Genomic DNA, 20,441 nt, shown 5'->3' with positions numbered 1-20,441 from the left:
GGGTTTCTGGCTCGAGGGACTCCGGCAGCCCCCTGGGTGGGCTGGCATCCAGGAGCCCTGGCCCACTGCCTCTCCATCCTCTGCCCACGGCCCAACAACTCCAGGGCAGGAAGGTGTAGGCGTCAGGGCAGCTGCAAAGGAGAAGTGGGTCTGGGGTGGTGGGTGTGGGTGTGAGTGTGGGTGTGTGGTGAGGGGGTGGGGGGGCCGGGAGCCCAGAGAGGAGGGGGGGCCGAATCACCACCCCCATCACTGATGGTGCCAGTATTGCCTGGGAGCCCTTACACGGGGCCAGGCACCTCGTTAACCCTCACGCCATCATTGGGTAGAGCAGACTGAGTCTTGTGGGAACCTGGAGCGAGGATGGTGTCCCTGGGAGAGGATGGCCCGTGGGGCTGGTCTGGGGTCATTTACAGGAGCCACTTCTATGTGGCAGCTGCACCTGCTCCGGCCAAAGCGGGGGAGGCGGCCTTCAGGGGCCCAAGCCAGAGGGGCAGAGTGGTGATCTACCCGTGGCCTCCTAGGGCCCAGGAGGGCACGTGTCGGGGACAGGCCGTGGCGAAAGGCGTGTGCGATTAGCTTCGGTGGTGTGTGCAGGTGCCTGACCCCGGACAAACCTTGTCACTTGAGACTCCTGAATGAGAAGCAGAGGGAGGCCTTGAATCCCGACTTCACAGTTAAGAGAAATTTCCCCAACAGACCAAGGTGATAAATGTTAGGTTAAATCCTCAGCAGATTCCTTATTTGGGGTTACATCTCTGAAATCAAGATTATTATTTTTTTAAAATTTTATTTTAATATATATTTTATTTATTTATTCATGAGAGACACAGAGAGAGAGAGGCAGAGACACGGGCAGAGGGGGAGAAGCAGGTTCCCTGTGGGGACCCCGATGTGAGACTCGATCCCAGGACTCCGGGATCATGAGTCTCATGCTCGCTCACTCAGGCACCCTATGATTTTACTTTTTTAAATAATCCCTACACCCTACGTGGGGCTTGAACTCACAACCCCGAGATCAAGAGTCTCACGCTCCACCGACTGAGCCAGGCCGGAACCTGATAGTTTTAAACACTTTGTTATCATCACCTCAAAGGTACTGAGTAGGAAAGAAGGGACTTTGCTGCTGAAACCCCATCTCACGGAGTGTCACTCGGTGTTCTCATGTTCTCGTTCACTGATGAAGTGTTTTACAAAGATAACTAATTTGGGGTCTTTCGGGGGAAAAGGAGTCTCTGATGATCTTTGTCCCTCAAATTCCCCCCAAAACACCCTCCCAATGGTCCGGACACGGGCGGTGCTGTGATGTCGGGTTTCCAGATGGTGAGGCAGGGGCTCTGAGGGGCCAGGGATGACCCAGCGTCGGGGGAGCCAGGACAGGGCCTGTGCCCTTCATGTCTGGGGCTGGGGCCGGGGGCAAGGAGGAAGCTGCCGGTGGGACACGCTGGGTGCTAAGCGGGGGTGGGTAGGGTGGGGGGGACATTCCCGGGGGAGACCGAGGCCCCGCTCCCCAGACCTAGATGTGAAAGTGCTCAGAGCGCCAGGACGCACTCCTTACGTGAACATCATTTTTAATTGTAATTCTGTAATACCTGCACACACTCTCATGAAAAAACCCTCAAACAATACAGAAGTCTATGAGTAAGGAGGGGCATTTCCCTGCTGTCCCCAGAGGGAGCCTGTTCTGGTTTTTTACTTTTTCATCCCATCCTGTTTCATGCCTTTAAATTGTCAGGCAAGTACCTGCGGGGAAACAGGTTCTGTGATTCATCAAAGGGGCCACACAGTGGGAGCTGCTCTGGGGACTTCCCTGCCCTCCTCTGCCCCGTGGGCTCTCTTGTTCGTATTTGGTTGTATTTTGTCTCAGGAGTGGTCAGGGGCCCCAGGGCAGGGACCCCTTTTTCATGTACTTGGCGCTGGCAAATAGGACACTGCGAGGAAGCCCCTCTCACTGGGGGACAGCGGGAAGAATGTGGGGACAGGACCAGGGGCAGGAGAGGCAGAGGATCCACACGAAGTCCTGGTGAGGCTGGAGCGCCCCCAGCCCCTCTCCCCTTGACCCCCTTCCATGAAGTGGTTATAAAACCCCTGTCCAGGTTTTCACAGGCCCAAGCTCCCTCATCGCCCCCACCACGTGCCCATACACACACATGCACACACACGTACACACATGCATGTGTGCACAGTCCAGCACGCCTCAGGGCAGGGCTCCCCAGCAGGTCTGAACACGGTCCCGGGTTGGGGGACACAGGCCGTCTATGTGAGATCAGAATAGAGACCCCAGCCCCCAGCTCCTCAGCGTCTCAGCCATAGGGAGCAGTCTGCGCCTCCTGGGGGCTAGGCCGAAGGCTGGGGTGGGGGGCGGAAGAGCAGGGAGCCTCCCCAGGGGCTGCACCTCCCTCAGGCCCCATTCAAGGCACCCCACAGCAGCGGGGACAAGGGCCGGGCTCTGGGTCTCCCTGCAGGCTGCTGACGCACAGGCGGACCCACGAGCAGACTCCTCCATTCAGTCACCACTCACTCACTGAGACTTGCTGTGCACCAGGCACTGTTCTAGATTCTGGGGAGACGGCAGGGAAGCACAGAGACAAAATCCAAATGGGGAAACCATATAGTAGGTGAGGGGCTGAGAAGTGCTGGGGAGAAAAATTCAGGAGGGAAGGGTGTCAGGGAAGGCCTGGTAAGATCTTGGCACAGAGGGATGGAGGCGAGAGTGACCCCCTAGGACCAAGGCCCAGGGAATGGCACAGTCACCCAGGAAACGGCAGTGCCCAGCACGGGATGACCGCCTGCCTGGCCCTGTGCCCTGCAGGAGCCCACACCCCTCGCCTCAACCTGTGGGGAAATGGCACCGTGATTGCCTCTTCACAGAGAGGAAAGCAGGCTCAGAAGGATCGGGGACAAGCCAGGCAGCCCCTCAGTCCCTGAGCTCTCCCCCCACTGCTACCACCACACACACATCTCTGGAGTAACCCCCCTGGTCAGCAGGCGGGGAGGCAGATCCAGGCCTCAAGGAGCCTGCGGCCTAACACAGCAGAGGATGACCAGGTGCCAGGAGCCCTGGGCCTGGCCTTGCAGGGCTATTATGTAGCCAAGCAGTAGCCCCCGGTCCCCCCCCCGAATGCCCTTGGCATTCCTCCTGACGGAAGAGGGTGGCCCCAAGGGAGGCTACCTCCTGCCCAGGTTAGGGGCGCTGGGACTCCGCGCCCTCTCTCCCTCCCAGAGTTGGGCCCCAGGGTCTGTCCACAGGGTCACACTCAGGTGGGACTCCGATTTGGGCAGGTCCTGACAACCCACTACATCGTCCCCGCCCTCCACCCCTTGAGCCTCCAGGTGTGTACGAGAAGCCTTTCCATCCGGATTCTCTGCCACTCGACTGTGGCCCAGGGGAGGCCCAGGGAAAGAGGTTAAGCCAGCAGGTGCCTGGTGGAAAGGGGACCTTTCTGCTGGAGTCCCGTCAGGCAGGCCTGGCCCAGCACCAGGTGTGGGAGGTGAGGGCCAGGCTGGGGCAGGGCCTTTATCTCAGGAGCTCCCCAGCACTCACCCTGCCCGCCACGCCCCTGCGCAGCGGCAGCCAACCCCAGGACAGTCTGTGCGGGGCACACACGGGCGGGCACAACAGGCACGTCAGGCTCTTTGGTTTCTCTGAGCCTTACGAGAACCTCGAGAGACTGTGGGGACAGGAAGACAGGAAGTGAGCTGCCCCGGGTCACACTGCAGGTTGGCCACAGACCCCAAGTCAGTGAGACTCACAGGCTGGGTCCTTTCCCACTGCATCACTTCCCCTCTGTGACCAGGCTGCCCTGTCGGAGCCGCAGCCCGAGGCCGCCCCAGCCTCTGCTCAGCGAGGGGTGAAGGAGACACAGGTGCCAGGCTGCAGAGCCCCCTCCTCACTGGGGCGGGAAACAGCGTTAGATCGGGGCCAGGACACACAGGCCCGGCCATCTCCTACGAAGTGAGTTCCCTGGGGTCGCCCAAGGAACAAAACAGGCTGTGACCTTGAGCAAGCCCGGCCCCTCCCCACAGGCAGGGCCCACCCCAGTACCCAGCCAGTAGGGGCCCAGCAGCTCCCAGATCCAGCAGAAAGGCATCTTCTCCTGGAGCCTCAGGCTGCCCACCCATCTACACAGCTAGCCCACCCCCAAAACTGCCCCCAATGTGACCATTTTGTGACCAAGGCCAGCCTGAGAGTCTGACATCTGTTTAAACTAATGGCTTATGCTCGGACCTGAGACCAGCTGAGGAGAAAGGCATTAAAAACTAGCCCGACCTGCTCCTACAGACAAGGAAACTGAGGCTGGTGGAGGACAGCTGACGGGCCTAAGGTCATGAGGCCAAGTGCAGCGTCCCCCAGCTCCCTCCCAGCCACCACAGCACCAGGCACCAACCAGGCAGCACTGGGCATAAAGAGGTCCCTGGTCACTGGCCCCGCAGGTACAGAGTGGCCGCGCTCCCTGGTGGGGGTGGCAGGCCTGGAGACCTGCTCACTGCCGGGCAGGGGCTGCTCAGCTCTGCGCGGGGCCGAGGCGGCCTCTGGGTTCCTGGGCCCCAGCCAAGCTCCCTGCGGCTGGCACAGGAGCAGCATCACGTTCCCCTGGCACTTGGAAGGCTCTCAGATCCTCAGCTGGAGTGTGATGCCACTTCTCTTGTTAAATGGCACCAGGTGGCACAGAAAACATGGCACAGGGACCAGAGAGACGTGTGCCCCATGCTGGCTGGGGGGAGGCTCGGGGGTATGGGGAGGACCTTCCCCTATCAACGTGACGTGCCCGGCAGAGGCAGGCAGGCTGCAGTCCACACCCCACCTCTCCGCCTGGATCCTGTGCTCCATCAGCTCCCCAGAACCACCCTCCTTCTGCTCGCCCCCCACTCTGCCCTGCAAAGCCCCACCCTTTATGGCCCAGGCCACTGAGGGGCTGAAGACAAGGCTGGTTCCCAGGAGGCACCTCTGCCGATCAGATCCTGCCCATCCTCTCAGAGACCAACACGCACTTCTACTTCTCACCTCGGCCTCTTCCTTCGGCCCTGGACACGGCAGCCTCACCACAGAAGCTGGCCTCCCTTCCTCAGGGCCGAGGAGCCCCAGGCTTACAGTCGTGCTCTTCCTGGCTCGAGCAGTGTTCCTATCCTGCTCCTCGCCCGCTCCTCCACCAGGCCTGCCCCTGTGCTAACGGGCACCTTGCAGGCCCGTCCTGAAGTGTGGACCCCAGCATGTGGGAGTGGCTCCTTGAGACTGCCCTTCCTGACAGCTGCTTTCTCAGGCACAAGGCTTGCGTGTCTACCCTCGTGACGCCTGCCATGAGTTCCAAGCCGGCCCCCCTTCTCATAGAGCATGGGCTCTGGCCGTGATCCGTGACAGCATGTCAGAGCAGAGATGCTCTGGGGCTGGCCCCACCCAGGGCACCAGGCAGGGCTCCTGACGCCCGAAGACGCAGGCAGCTCCTGGCCCAAGCCGGGTGTGGGTAGAGGGCACATCATGGTCCAAGGGAGTCCCAACCTGGCTCTCCTCCCATTGTCTCACCCCCCAGACCCCATGTACCCAGCGCTGCCCACAGGGGAGTGACAGTGGCCTCAACCTGGCTGACCCGATTTTTGGATTCCAACCCTGGCACTTCTGCAAATTCTCATTAGACCCAAAGGGGAAGGGGAGCCATAGTCATGGCACAACCTCTGGCCACCAAGGTGGGAGCCAGCCCTCTAGACAGCCTTTCTCACGATTTCCACAAACTTACCAATTCATAAAGAGTGTAATTTCTGGGTTCACACCAGCTTTTGAACCTAGCTCTGTGATTTCAAACAATAGTTACTGTTCACTGAGTGCTTAGCTGGGACGGTGCAAGGCCCTAATACAACGGATTATGGGCTACAAGCGGACAGAGGAATACAACAGCAGGCTTGTCACCTGTCATTTCATTCAGGTCTCACACCGCAACAAGGTCAACAGAACGATCTCCATTACACGCCTGGGGAAACCGAGGCTCTATGAGGCCACAGCAGGCTCTGTAGGAACGGCAAGGCTAGGATGTGGGGTCAGACTGGGTCACAGAGTCCAAGCTCCCGCTGCCCGACCCTCCTAACTGTCCAGAGTCGGTGTCCTCATCTGCAAAATCAAGGTGGTGGAGACCAGGGGTTTTCAAACTTTTTTTGAGCCACAGACACTTTGTTCAAATGAAGCCTGAAGTGGAGATGCAGCCCGGCAGATGGATGAAGACACGGGGCTCTGCTGTGGTGAGCATGGGAGGGGGGGTGCTGCAGCCCACCCGCTGGGCTCCCTGCTGCAGTGCAGAGGAGTCTGGGCTGTGCAGGGAACAACTGCAGACCCTGAGCCTGTCAGGCCCTGACCCGGTCTTTGACAACAGTGGAAGTTGACTGCACAGGGCACCAGGCTGCGGGGAGGGCCAGCTTGGGGGCCAGCGGCTCTCACAGGTCCTCCGGGGCGGGGTTCTCAGAGCTCCTCAACAGGGACAGCAGGTTCAGGGCTGAGACGCCGGGCACGTGGCCAGCGCAGATCTGCAGCATGCGTACCAGGCGCTGCGCCACGGTGGCTCGAAAGCCTTCCCTCTGCAGGGGGAGAGCAGAGGACAGTGGTGAGGCTGATCTGGGGCAGCATGCCCCACTCCCCTTACTCAGAGTAGCCGCACAGGCTGCCAGAGGCGAGCGGAAGCTGAGCTGTGGGACCACTGCCCGTCATGGCCATGCCCCTGTCCACAGCATGCCTCACCGAGCAGCTTCCAACTGCTCCAGCTTCCAGAACCTCTAGACACCCTCCAGGATGCCTCAGACGATGACCCCTCCTCCAGAGGAAACAAAGCTTAGCAAGCAGGGCTGGCGAAGGAGGGTGTAGTGGCCGCTGAGCTGGGATGTGAAGCAGAGCTAGTTCCAACCACCGCCCAGGAAGCAGAGGCCCCGAAGGCTCCTTACCTGGGAGCTGAGAAAGACAGTCCCAAGCATGGAAAAGAGGGCAGAGAGAGGCCCTCATGGGGATGGGGGGTGCGCCAACATAGAGTTCCCTCATCAGGGCTTTGGAAGGCAGGGGCCCAGAGGCACCGGTGGGGTCGGGTCAGGTAGGGTGAGCAACTCTGTCCCCGGGCCTGGTGCCAGCAAGCGCAGCAAAGGAGGCGCCATGTCAGTGCCTGGTGAAGGACAAACCATGCTCAGCAGCCCTCCCTTGTCAACGGGCGCGGCGGGAGCATCTCGTCCTCCCCCTGTGCCTCCTTTCCCTGGGGAAGTGGGCATCACCGTCCGACCAGTCGCCCAAACTAGAGACCAGGCACCCTCAGTCCCCCAGCTCTTGCTCCCTGCCATTGTCACTTGTGACTTCTCGGTCCAAATCCAGAGGCAGCTGTCATTTCCACTAAGTCTCTTTTCCCTGGAATGCTTTCTACCTGCCCCCAGGACACCACACTCACCTGGTCCTTCCTCCCGCCTCATAGGCTGCTCCTTCCTGTCACACATCCAAGTGCTGCCCCGGCCTTGGCCTTGCCTGTGCAAGGTTTCTCCCCCCCACACTCCCTGGTGACCTCATCCAGTTCCGGGATCTAAAACCATCTCACTGCCCACGATACCCAAATTATATCTCCAGACCCTTCCTCTGAACATCAGACACACATATGTGGTTGCCTACTCGATTTCTGGGTAGACATCTGACAGACATCCTGATCTTATTAGCATGTCCCCAGGGGAGTCCCTGAGGGTTCTCCCAACCTGTCCCCGCCATAGTCGCCCCATCTCAGCCAAAGGCACCTCTATCCTACATTCTAACAGTTGCTCAACTGAAAACTCCAGGGCCATCCTGAGTCTCCTTTATCCCATGTCTCACCCCCAGGTCATGGGCACATCTGTTAGTTCCACCCTGGAAATACCCAGTATTGCAGACTGTCCTGTCTTCCTCTTCCCCAGACACCACTGAGCCCAGGCCACTCCTAACTCTTCCAGAAACAGCCTCCGGGACATTTCCTCATTTCTGCCCTTGCTTCTCTTCCACACACTCTTCTCCCAACAGCTGGAGGGATCCACGTAGACCCCCATCACATAAACAAAAAAATAAAAATAAGGCCCATGTCAGGCCACATCCCTCCCTGCCCCTGCACCCTCCCTGCAGCTCCAGGTTTACTCAGTGAAAGCCACTGCCCTTACTAAGACCAACCAGGCCCTCCTGCTCAGCCAAGTCACTCTGATGCACCAACTACTACTGTGCCCTCTCTTTGCTGTGCTCCTGCCCTAAGCCTCCCTGGGGCGGGGGGGGGGGGGGGCGGCGGCTGGACACACCAGGCAAATCCCACACTCCAGGCCTTTGCACTTGCTGTCCCTCTGGCCTCTGTGCTCCTCCACGGCCTGCCTACCTTCCTACCTTCTTCAAGCCCATAAAGTCCTTTTTAACAGTCATTCCTGTCAATCCCAATAAACCTGACTGCTTTTACCACCTGATGCACCACATCCCCATTTTCTAACACTTTGCGGCCTCCACCCCAAGACTCGTCTCCGGCCAGGCCTTCTCCACATGCCACACTCCAGAGATGTGGCCCCCCAAACCCAAGTCTGACCACATGAGATGCTCCCATCACCTGCAGGAAGGACCTCATCCTACTGCCAGGCTCCCAGGTCTGTACATGTCCGACTGCTGCTGCACACCATGCCTGGTGGTCTAGCTTACCCGATTCTGCGGGGGCAGGCGTGATGCCTGGCTCATCTGTGTGTGTCAGGGAACAGCACAGGCCCCATCAGCGGTGCTCGGAAATACATTCACTGGGCAAATCCCCCAACTTCTCAAATTGTGTTTCTTCATGTGTTAAACCAGGCAAGGCCTTGAAATATGGTAAGGCTCAAATTTAAATATGCAGAGTGTGCCCTGCAAAGGCCTGCACAGACACGAGGAGTGATGACTGTCCAAACACGCAGTGCTTGGTCTGAGCGAGTGCCAGGTTTAGTTGTGGGCAGGCCCGCTGCTGCTGGAAACAGATAGCAGCTGCGGGCCTTTTCCTGGAGGGCTCCGGCTCCCGGAGCCCCCAGGAGCTGGTGTGGCCTGCCACCTCCTGGCCACAAGGAGAACTGCACCTACTGCACAAGGAGAAGCGCCAGGTAGGGGGCACCACAGCCCGGGCTGCCTAAGGTTGCCGAGCTGTGGAGCAAAGATTATGATTCTCCTTTAGCCATAAGGAGATGAAGGCTGCATGTGGGCGAAGTGACTTGTTCAAAGCCACTGAGAGCAGGCTAAGAAGGGAAGGAGACAGCAGCCTGCAAACCCGCCGGCTCTACCACTAACATACTAACTAGATGACTGAGCAAGTTCCCTCTCTTCTCTGGGTCTTGGGTTTCTGGGCTATGCTGTGAGGAAAGACTAGAAGGGCAGGCACTTTGGGTGTATCCTAGGCCTCAGCGTCCTATCGGAGTGCATCGGAGTGCTGACTAAAATAGTCCTCAAATATGAAAAATGAATTAGTGACAGAGTGGTACGTGCATCTTTATCGATGCACTGAATAAGGGGATCTGTCCATCTGCATATGAGATGGAAACATCTGTCATTTCTGTTGGTGACAGCCCAGCCCCTGCTATACTACTGACATCTCTTGCCTATATTCATAATGCTAAATTTCACATAGAGTTTAGTGGGAGAGAAAGAAGTATTTTTTTCTCATACAAGTTCACAGATCACCTGAATTCTACTCATAGGTTCCCTGAATTCTACCCTCAGAGGGGTCCACAAACCTGTGAATAAGAACCCCAGGTCTGGGTGGTGGTAAGGGACAGGATGCTGACTCAGTTCTCTCTGCATTACATCACTTTGCCTTGGGAACAGGTGCAAGACCCAGGACAGAGCAGAAATGAACCTCAAAACCAATAAACAGACCCCAAAATTAACCAAGCAGGTTGGGTACACAGGTGGAGCAGCCCAGGCCCCGGGAGCCCTCTGTAGACCTCCTAGAGAGAGCAGCTGCTGAGCACTTTTAGCAAAAAGTCTGGATTCATACTGCAGAAAGAGAAGCTGAAGAGGAAAATTTACCAGCAAAATAGAAATCTTCTCTGCTATGCTCATAATTAGGATCACTTATGAGAAACCTATGACAAACACCAACGGAAGTGAGTTGGGGTAGGGGCCTCTGGGTGGCTCAGTGGTTGAGCATCTGCCCTTGGCTCAGGGCATGATCCCAGGGTTCCGGGATCGAGTCCTACATCAGGGTCCCTCAGGGAGCCTGCTTTTCCCTCTGCCTGTGTCTCCCATGAATAAATACATAAAATCTTAAAAAAAAAAAAGTGGGTTGGGGTAGAACCGACACCATAGATATCCCTCCAACCCTCTACCTACCCACCCACTCCCCCACCATTCTGGCTGCCTGCTGGATGCCCTGCCCCAGGCTGGGACTGGACCAGTTCTGCAGTCCACGGGCATAAGGGGGACAGTGGACATTCTGACTGTGGGAGGACATGAGGCAGCACTGGTTAATATAACAGACAAGATGCCTGGCGTCACAGCACTTACAACCAGCAGGAGAGTGAGAGATTAATGAGCATCCCCATATATATACACAAGACTGAGTTATGAGCGAAAACAAAGCAAACGAAAAAGCAAAGTAACAAGCCATAGCACCTGGCATCTGAGAGGCACTCAGGCTGAAAGCATATCATCGCCCTACTTTACTTGTGTGTACCCCAACTCTTTGGGTGACTGATCCACCCAAGATACAGCCAATGAGCAGAGAAGCCAGGATTCAAATCAGAATCTTGTGGTCTTCACGTCAGGACCCCCTCGCTTGGGCACACCCTACCGCTTCTCGCTTCTCGACACACCCTACCATGTGCTGACCACCCTTTCCCTGCACCCATGCGATCAGCGTGCTCACCTCCAGGTCACAGAAGAACAGAGGGCTTCTGTAGGTGTTGGCCAGCTTCGTGATAGTGTTCCGATGGATGCTACAGTGGCTCTCCTGCCCAGCTGCAAAGAAGCCGTGAGTGCTGCAGGCTGAAATGTCTACCCTCGTGGCTGCAAGCCAGGAAGCACTGGGCAAACTCACTCGCTACCCTTCTTTGGGCCTCAGGTGCTTACTGGTCAGTGGGGTGACCATCCTGTTTGAATTTCTTTTCATCAAATTAGAAAATAAAGCTGGAAGGCCTTGGAGAGAGTGCTCTGTAAACACATGAGTTTCCTCATCTATAAGATGAGGATGGGAACAGACCCCAACCCACTGAGGTACTATAGAGATTCAATGAATTAATATGTAGGAATGACCTGGCATTCCTTTACTCATCAATGTTTATTTTTATTTATTTATTATTATTATTTTTTAAAAGATTTTATTTATTTATTCATCAGGAACAGAGAGAGAGAGAGAGAGAGAGGCAGAGACACAGGCAGAAGGAGAAGCAGGCTCCATGCCCGAAGTGGGACTCGATCCCAGGTCTCCAGGATCACGCCCTGGGTCAAAGGCAGGTGCTAAACTGCTGAGCCACCCAGGAATCCCACTTATCGATGCTTATTGAGAAGAATCTGTGCCAGGCCCTCCTTGTCAGTTTAGCTGGGTGGAGGTGGACAGCTCAGATACCCCACTGGTATAGGAGGAAAGGTGGCAGGTCTACGGGATGGACACCCCGGGGCCCAGAGTGCAGGGCCAGTTAGGGAGGTGTCCCCCAGGAGATGGGATTTAAGGGTTAGCTAGACAAATAGGAAAAGAGCATTCAAGAGAAGCTGTGTGATATATAATCATTAAGGGTGTGGGCTCCGGGACAGGACTCTCTAGGTACGAACATTGGCTCTACCACTTTTTAGCGATGGGCCTTGTAAGGTTACTTAACCAGGTGAAGAGTTTCCTCAGCTAGAGAACAACAATATGTGCCTCAAAGGGTTGTGTGTAATAAAGATTAAGTGATACAGAAACGAAGCACTTTTAGAACAACATCTGGTAACAGTGAGTGCTCCGGAAAGGTTAGCTGCTGCTATTTCTGCTGTTAATATTACAAAGTCTCTGGAACAGCAGAACTTGTTCAGAGAACAATAAGCTGAACCAAAGAACAGGAGGGTGACAGGAGACGAGACCAGACAGGAAGGTGGAAGGCCAAACCTGGGACTTTATGGGAGATGGGGATTTTACTCTGAAAGCCACAGGGAGCCACCAGGTGACTCTCAGCAATTATCTCAGCAGAATGCTCTGCTCAGATTTGCTTTCAGAGAGACCGCCAACAGGTCATTTTCTGAAGCTCATGTTCTTTTAGGCCTCCGGGGCAGCCTCGTTGAGGAGTCTACCATGGTGCCAGCCACACAGCGGGGGCGTGGGCAGGATGCACTTACCACCCATGGCGAGGAAGCCCACCTTCCCCAGGAAGAAGGTGGCGTCCACGTGGCGCAGGGACTCCTCCACGTTCTGGAGGCTGGCGTGAGAAAACAAATCAGAGGACAGACCTTACCCCAGAGAAGACAGAAGGCTGTGCTCCTCATCCCTCAGAGACCGAAGAAGGTGCATGAGGGTAAGAGGAAACACCCTAGAGTAATATTTTGTCTTTTGTTTTGTTTAAGTACTTTTAAAATTACAAAGTGACTCAAGCCTGTATAACAATCCAATATGGATGTATTCAGTAAACGGCGCAAGTCTCCCTCTCCAGCACCACCCTTCTGTCTCAACATCCCAGAGGTTATTGCTGCTCACAGTCTGGGATATAATTCCATTTGCAGGGACGCCTGGGTGGCTCAGTGGCTGAGGGTCTGCCTTCAGCTCAGGTAGTGACCCCAGGGTCCTGGGATTGAGTCCCACATTAGGTTCCCTGCAGGGACCAAGCTTCTCCCTCTGGCTAGGTCTCTGCCTCTCTGTGTGTCTCTCATGAATAAATAAATTTTTTAAAAAATTCCATTTGCATATGAATTTCTCATATGTAAATAGAGGCAGTGATATGTATAAGCACGTAGTTGGATTTAACCTGTTAAATTCTTTGGGATGGGGACGCCCAGCAGTTAAATGTCTGCCTTCGGCTTAGGGTGTGATCCTGGGATCCTGGGATCAAGTCCCACATCAAGCTCCTGGCATGGAGCCTGCTTCTCCCTCTGCCTCTCTGTGTGTGTCTCTCATGAATAAATAAATAAAATCTTTAAAAGAAAAATTATTCGAAATCACCACCCAGTATCACAATCTATTTTCTAGGTGATGGACACTTGTGTGGTCTCCAATTTTTCACCATTACAAAAAATGCTGCATGGGAGCACCTGGGTGACTCAGTGGTTGAGTGTCTGCCTTTGGCTCAGGGCGTGATCCTGGGATCTGGGATCGAGTCCCTCATCTGGTTTCCTGCTTGGAGCCTGCTTCTCCCTCTGCCTATGTCTCTGCCTCTCTCTGTGTGTCTCTCATGAATGAGTAAATAAAATCTTTAAAAAAAAAAAAAAGAATGCCACATGAGCATTCTTTTACACATATTCTCACACATGCAGACAAATGTTTTTGTAGGATCGATGCTAGATGTAGAACAGAGCTGGGCCACATTATGTGTCTTTAAAATGTACTTAGATAAAGGGATGCCTGGGTGGCGCAGCGGTTTAGCGCCTGCCTTTGGCCCAGGGCGCGATCCTGGAGACCCGGGATCGAATCCCACATCGGGCTCCCGGTGCATGGAGCCTGCTTCTCTCTCTGCCTGTGTCTCTGCCTCTCTCTCTCTATCTGTGTGACTGTCATAAATAAATAAAAATTAAAAAAAATGTACCTAAATAGGGATGCCTGGGTGGCTCAGACGGTTAAGTGTCTGACTCTCCACCTCAGTTCAGCTCATGATCCCAGGGTCCTGAGATAGAGCCCCATGTTGTGTTCCGCATTGAGCTAGGACCCTGCTTGAGATTTACACTCTCCTTCTCCCTCTGCCCACCCTGCACCCCCCCCCGCCTGCTGACCCCACTTGTGCAAATATACCCACGCTCTCTCTTTTAAAAAAAAAAATTACCTAGGTATTGCCAAATTGCTTCCCAATTGGGTGACAATATTTATAGTTATATCACATGTATGAAAACACTCTTTTCCTCTAGGACCTTTGGGCCTTTGACCTTCTGGGCCAAGGGTTTCATTCATTGGTGTCCAAGGAGTGATGAAGAAATGTGTCCTGGCCAAAAAGCCATCTTGGTCAGGTGAACCAAGCCAAGGTTTCAGCCTGAATGAGCAAGGTCTGAGGCAAACAGTAAGAATGGCTCTCTGCGCCTAAGTGTGACTATAGAGCAGAATCTCCACAAAGTGTCCCTTTTGGTGAACAGGGTGGTCATACCCAAAGAACAACAGATCTGCTGAGTTAGGACCTCTGGCAATCATGGCAGATCTCAGCCCTTTCTCTGTCCCACCATAAGCTCAAGTCACTGCTCACCTGTTCCAGCTGGCCAGGCAGTATGTCTGGACTTGATCCTGCTGCTGGGTGTGTCTAGTAGCTCTATGTCCCTAGTTCCAGGTGTTTCCACCACAGCCTTCCCTTAACCCCCACCACTTGACTTGGTTTCTTTTTTTATATATAATTTTTTTAAAATTTTTATTTATTTATGATAGAGAGAGAGAGAGAGAGAGAGAGAGAGAGGCAGAGACATAGGCAGAAGGAGAAGCAGGCTCCATGCACCGGGAGCCCGACGTGGGATTCGATCCCGGGTCTCCAGGATCATGCCCCAGGCCAAAGGCAGGCGCTAAACCATTGCGCCACCCAGGGATCCCTTGACTTGGTTTCTATGCTGGATGCTGCACCAAACCTCTCAGTCAGCCATCCCCCAACAGGGAGAGAACAGATCTTCTTCTGTACTCCCCAGGGTGGCTGCTGTCCTGTCTCCAGGGTTGCCAGTGCTAAGGGAAGCCAGGCTGGGCCCCAAGCATCATCACCAATCATTCATGTTCCCCTAGCTATGGCGCCACACCACTCTGGGATCCTGACCCTGGACTGGCCTTAACAGTCCTGCACACGTTATGCTCTTCTTTCCCTTCACATTAACCTTTCTTCACGTGGAACTTTCTGCTTACTCCCATCTTTACCTGGCTACCTCACCTCCAGTAGAAAGCCTACCTTGCCCTAAGTCCTGAGAGTCAGAGGTCTTACTGGGGCTCTCATAGCCCAACACATTCTTCTTCTTCTTTTTTTTTTAAGATTTATTTATTTATTCATGAGAGACACAGAGACAGAGAGGCAGAGACACAGGCAGAGGGAGAAGCAGGCTCCCTGTGGGGAGCCCGATGTGGGACTCAATCCCGGAACCTGGGATCATGCCCTGAGCAAAAGGCAGACACTCAACCACTGAGCCACCCAGGCATTCCCCCAATGCATTCTTCTTTTACGGTAACCTATGCCAGATACTGTAATCACCTCTTCGGAAGTCTAGCTTCCTCTCCCAAGTGGGCTAGGAACACCTTGGGGACAGGGGTCTGCTTCATCCATGTCTGTGCCTGCCCTCAGGGATACAGAGAAGGCTGCAGAAAGCATTAGCTAAATGGCCAATGACACTGTTGGGGTTTATCAGTGTCTTTTTTACTTTAAAATTAAAATTTAGGGGATGCCTGGGTGGCACAGCGGTTTGGCGCCTGCCTTTGGCCCGGGGCGCGATCCTGGAGACCCGGGATCTAATCCCACGTCGGGCTCCCGGTGCATGGAGCCTGCTTCTCCCTCTGCCTGTGTCTCTGCCTCTCTCTCTCTCTGTGTGACTATCATAAATAAATAAAAAATATATTTAAAAAAATAAAATTAAAATTTATTTATTCATTTCAGAGAGAGAACGTGCCCAAGTACATGGGGCAGGGCAGGGGAGGTGCAGAGGGAGAGGGAGAGAGAGAGAATCTCAAGAAGACTCCCTGATGAATATGGAGTGCACACGGGGCTCAATTCCAGGACCCTGAGATCATGATCTGAGCCAAAATCAAGAGTCAGATGCTCAACTGATTGAGCCATCCAGGTGCCCTTTTAGCAGTGTCTTTAAAATATCATTCACTTGCCACTGGCTCCCCATCCTCACCTTCTGGGCTAACCCCAGGCAGCCTCTCCCTGTGTCCCCTCTTTCCCATCACAAGTGAGGTCATCATCCCAGCACACCCCTATGCCAAGTCTACCTGAGCCCCGTCAGCCCCTATTCTCTGGCTCTCACCTGTATTTGCTGTGAAGGTTGACCACAAACATGATCAGGTCAATTCGAGGCCGATTCACATCGGAGGGCAGAGGGAGGGATCTGGTCAGGTGGCTGAAAAATGAGAAACTGCAGGATAAAGATATATATATACCCACATCACAGGGACTATTCACATGCTGCCCTCCATGGGGTAAGAGGCTGTCAAGGGCTCCTCACCTATTCCCCAGATGCCCTTGAGGGCTAGACTTCTCAGGTGAGCACAGGGGCAGAGCAGAACTGGTCCTATCTAGACTTAATCCTTCTGCCAGAAAGGAGCTCCATTTGGTAACCACCTCGGAAAGAGGGAGTTTGGGATAGAAGATGGCAATGGGGCTAGCCAGCCACACTGCATGCCGGGAGGGAGATCAAACTCAGAAGTGGGGTGTTAGACTATGAAGATTAGGGGTTAAAGGCTGAACCCCTGGGGCACCTGGGTGGCTCAGTCAGTAAGCATCTCCCTTCAGCTCAGGTCATGATCTCAGGGTCCTGGGACAGAGCCCTGCATGGGGTTCCCTGCTCAGTAGGGAGCCTGCTTCTCCCTCTCCCCCCTCCCTCTGCTTGTGCTCTCTATCAAATAAATAAATAAAATCTTTTTTTTAAAGATTTATTTGTTCATGATGAGAGAGAGAGAGAGAGAGAGAGAGAGAGAGGCAGAGACACAGGTAGAGGGAGAAGCAGGTTCCATGCAGGAAGCCTGATGTGGGACTTGATCCCGGGACTCCAGGATCGCGCCCTGGGCCAAAGGCAGGCGCTAAACTGCTGAGCCACCCAGGGATCCCCCAAAAAAGATTTTTTTAAGTTTATTATTTTTTTAAGGTTTTATTTATTTATTCATGAGAGACAGAGAGAGAGAGGCAGAGACATAGGCAGAGGGAGAAGCAGGCTCTATGCAGGGAGCCTGACATGGGACTCGATCCAGGGTCTCCAGGATCAGGCCCTGGGTTGAAGGTGGCGCTAAACCGCTGAGCCATCAGAGCTGCCCGAAAAAGGTTTTTTTTTAAAGTAGAAAATCATGCATAATATTTGACAGTGCACACTTAATTTTAAAGAGCACTTAAAAAAAAGATTTTATTTATTTACTCGTGAGAGACACACAGAGAGAGGGGCAGAGACACAGGCAGAGGGAGAAGCAGGCTCCATGCAGGGAGCCTGCCCAATGTGGGACTCGATCCCAGGACCCCAGGATCACACCCCAAGCCCAAGCAGACGGGCTCTACCGCTGAGCCACCCAGGTGTCCCCAAATAAATAAAATCTTAAAAAAAAAAAGCCTGAACCCCTTTGGAGGGTGATGGAAGTGGGCTCAAATCTCAAGTATGCCAATTATGAGCTATGTGACCTCAGGTATGTCACCCTCATCATCACTGTGGTCTAAACTTGTCCCCTCGTAGGATTCTTTAAATGCTATAATGGGGTTTATTCTCCTAGTAATGGGTGTTTCTGATTCCCACGAAGGTACACCCTCTAGATTGGGATCCTTCCCCTTCAACATGAGCCCCTGGAGCTTATCTATCAGGGAGAATGACACCCACATATAACCAGTCACTTGATTCCCACCAGCAGCTGTTTTTTTCTCTCCATCAGTTAGAAAAAGAAAAACAAAATTACTACTTTAGTCAACTTTTCTCCAAATCTGGGGGCAGCGCGGGGCGGGGGGCAGAATCTGAACACTACTCTGTGCTAAGTACTGTTCAAAGCACTGGGCATTCAGTAGTGAACAAAAGTCAAAGTCCCTGACCTGGGGGTGGGGAGCTGACCTCGGGGTTCATGGAGGTGGCCGACTGAAAACAAGCAAACTAACACGTGAACAAGGACATTTCCTGCGGTGACAAGCGCTGGAGGAAAACTGAAGTATGTGACCGAGCGAGGGAGGATCCGTCAGCTGGGGGCAGATCACGCCTGGGCGGGGGGTGGGGGTGGTGCCGGCCCCACCTGCCCCCGCCTCCCTGGCAGCGGGGCACAGTCAGGCCGTGGCGGAGCCATCGGACACCCCCGCCCTCAGCTACGTACATCTTCAGCTCCGAGGCGCAGTCCTCCTGGAGCATCGCGTCGGCCAGCTGCTGCAGAAGTGCATCTTCCGTGCCCACCAGCTGCCCAGGGAGAGAAGGCGGCCTACTGACGCCTGGGGCTCGGGCCACCGACCCGGCACCGCGCGACTCCCGGGTTCCCGCTCCCGCGCGCACGGCGCGGTTTACCGAGCCAGGGCCCCGCCAGGCGCTCGGGTCCTGTCCGCACAGCACTTCTCACCTGGGCCCTCCCTCCGGCGGCCAGACCATCGCCCCCGCCCCCGCAGCCGCCCCCCGCAGCCGCCCAGCCTGGAACTCAGGCTCCCGGACTTGGCCAGTCTCCGCGCCCGGCCACTCCACCAATCAGAAACCGGGAAAGAGCCCGCCGCGCGCCTATTGGTGGATACGCCCTCCAGCCTCAGAAGGCGGCTGTTCCGATTGGTTCAGAGTGTGGCTCTCCCGCCCACCACGCCCCAGGCCAAAAAGCGCGCGCCAGAACCTCAGAGAGCCCAGAAGAGCGAGCAGCGGAGGCGCCGCCGACAGGGAAAGGCAAGTGGAGGAAGCGGAACCCGGCTGACGCCTACCAGGATGGTGGCCGTGTTCAGGCCAGGCTGCTTGTCCAGCGGCCGCAACACCGACATCCCAGGGCCGGGAAGAAGCGCGACTGTGGGGCGCGCGCGGATCCTTCAAACCACTCGGCGGCACGCCCAGAGGTGTGCGGCCGATAGGCACGTGACTCCCGCTTGGGCGGGGCTTTGGGGAACGGGGCGGGGTCCTCTTAAAGGAACCCTGACCTCCCTTTTTAAGCCTGTGGGACAGGCCCTTTATTTCACGCCTCAGAGAAAGAAGGTAATACAGTGATTCAGTCGTTCATTTTCGTTCATTCATGCATATTCATCATACTCTTGATTCCTTCCAAACTCGCCCCTCCCTTGTCATCCCCAGCTCAGTTGACTCCATCCTTGCAACTGCTCAGAACAAAACATTGAGGTCATTCTTGGCCCCTCTTCTTCACACCCTCATCCAATCCATAAGCAAGCCTGTGGGTTCTAGTGTTAAAATGCATCCAGAAGCTGACTACTTCTTGCCGCGTCCACTACCACCACCAGGACAAGCCACTGTCATCTCTCACGCGGACTTGTCACTGGCTCCCTGCTTCCAGCGTAGTCCCCAGGGTGGCTGTTCCCCACACAGCAATCAGAGTTATCCTTTTTTAAAACAGAATCTGTTCAAAATCCACCCAAAGTTCCCATTTCATTCAGAGTACATTGCAAATGCCTTCCGTGGACTTTGAGGCTCCGTGTGTTGTGATCCCTGACAGTCTCCCTGACCTCATCTTCTGCTCTTCTCTCTCTTACACTCTCCTTGTCACAAGGGCCACTAGGGTGTTCTTCAAATATTCCAAGTATCCTTCTACCTCCTGCCTTGTCCTTGTTGGTACCCTGTGGCTGAAAAGAAAGCTCTTCTCCCAAATACTCACTTGGCTTGCTTTCTCATTTTGTCCATGTTTCTGCTCCAGTGCCACTTTATCAGAGGAGCCTTTCTTTTTCATTAAAATTTTTTCTTAAAGTTTAAACATTTATTTATTTATTTAAATTTTAAATATTTTTTATTAATTTCTATTTTTTTTAATTAAAAATTTTGGAGAGGCCTTTAAGAACCTACCTAAACAACCCTACCTAAAATAGCAAGTCTTGGGGAGCCTGGTTGGCTCAGTTGGTAAAGCGTGCCACTCTTGGGACGCCTTTGGCCCAGGGCCTGATCCTGGAGACCCGGAATCAAGTCCTGTGTCGGGCTCCCTGCATGGAGCCTGCTTCTCCCTCTGCCTGTGTCTCTGCCTCTCTCTCTTTCTCTCTCTCTCTGTGTCTCTCATGAATAAATAAATCTTTAAAAAGAAAAAAAAAAGTGTGCCACTCTTGATCTTGGGGTTGTGAGTTCAAGCCGCATCCTGGGGGTAGAGTGTATTTAAAAATAATAAAAAAAATTTACAAATTTTTAAAGATTTTATTTATCCTTTTGACAGAGAGAGCACAACAGGGGGAGCAGCAGGCAAAGGGAAAGGGAGAAGCTGGCTCCCCGCTGAGTGGGGTGGAGTCCCATCCTGGGCTCCATCCCAAGACCCCAAGATCAGGACCTGAGCAGAAAGCTGATGCTTATCTGACTGAGCCACCCAGGTGCCCTAATAAAAAGTTATTTTTAAAAACCCCATTATCTTGGGGCACCTGAGTGAATCAGTGGTTGGGCATCTGCTCCCTCTGCCTGTGTCTGTGCCTCTCTCTGTGTGTCTCTCATGAATACATAAAATCTTTAAAAAAATTATCTTTTAAAAAATAGCAAGTTGTTCATACTC

The 20,441-nt window shown here is 54.2% G+C and overlaps 1 protein-coding gene across 10 annotated transcripts; it reads right to left on the bottom strand.

Moving 5' to 3' along the window:
* Positions 1–636: 636 nt before the first annotated feature.
* On the bottom strand, positions 637–18,797 carry CENPM (centromere protein M). 10 transcript variants are annotated; one of them, XM_055329250.1, is made up of 7 exons: positions 18,676–18,797; positions 18,096–18,175; positions 16,067–16,174; positions 12,278–12,357; positions 10,836–10,927; positions 6,919–7,130; positions 5,726–6,558 (listed from the first exon to the last, which is right to left on the bottom strand). In XM_055329250.1, exons 1-7 carry the CDS (start codon positions 18,730–18,732, stop codon positions 6,471–6,473), a joined length of 717 nt encoding a protein of 238 aa, XP_055185225.1. In that variant the 5' UTR covers positions 18,733–18,797; the 3' UTR covers positions 5,726–6,470. The 10 variants fall into 10 exon arrangements, with proteins under 10 accessions (XP_055185234.1, XP_055185225.1, XP_055185226.1 ...); XM_055329251.1 differs by having other exon boundaries at positions 16,067–16,159; XM_055329253.1 differs by lacking the exon at positions 18,676–18,797 and adding an exon at positions 18,281–18,356.
* Between the last annotated feature and the right edge of the window lie 1,644 nt (positions 18,798–20,441).

The sequence above is a fragment of the Nyctereutes procyonoides genome, unplaced genomic scaffold (genome assembly GCF_905146905.1).
Source record: "Nyctereutes procyonoides isolate TBG_1078 unplaced genomic scaffold, NYPRO_anot_genome, whole genome shotgun sequence".
In the NCBI taxonomy this organism is placed as follows: domain Eukaryota; kingdom Metazoa; phylum Chordata; class Mammalia; order Carnivora; family Canidae; genus Nyctereutes; species Nyctereutes procyonoides.
The sequence above is the reverse complement of the archived record's forward strand: the minus strand, read 5'-3'. Positions and strand labels throughout refer to the sequence as shown.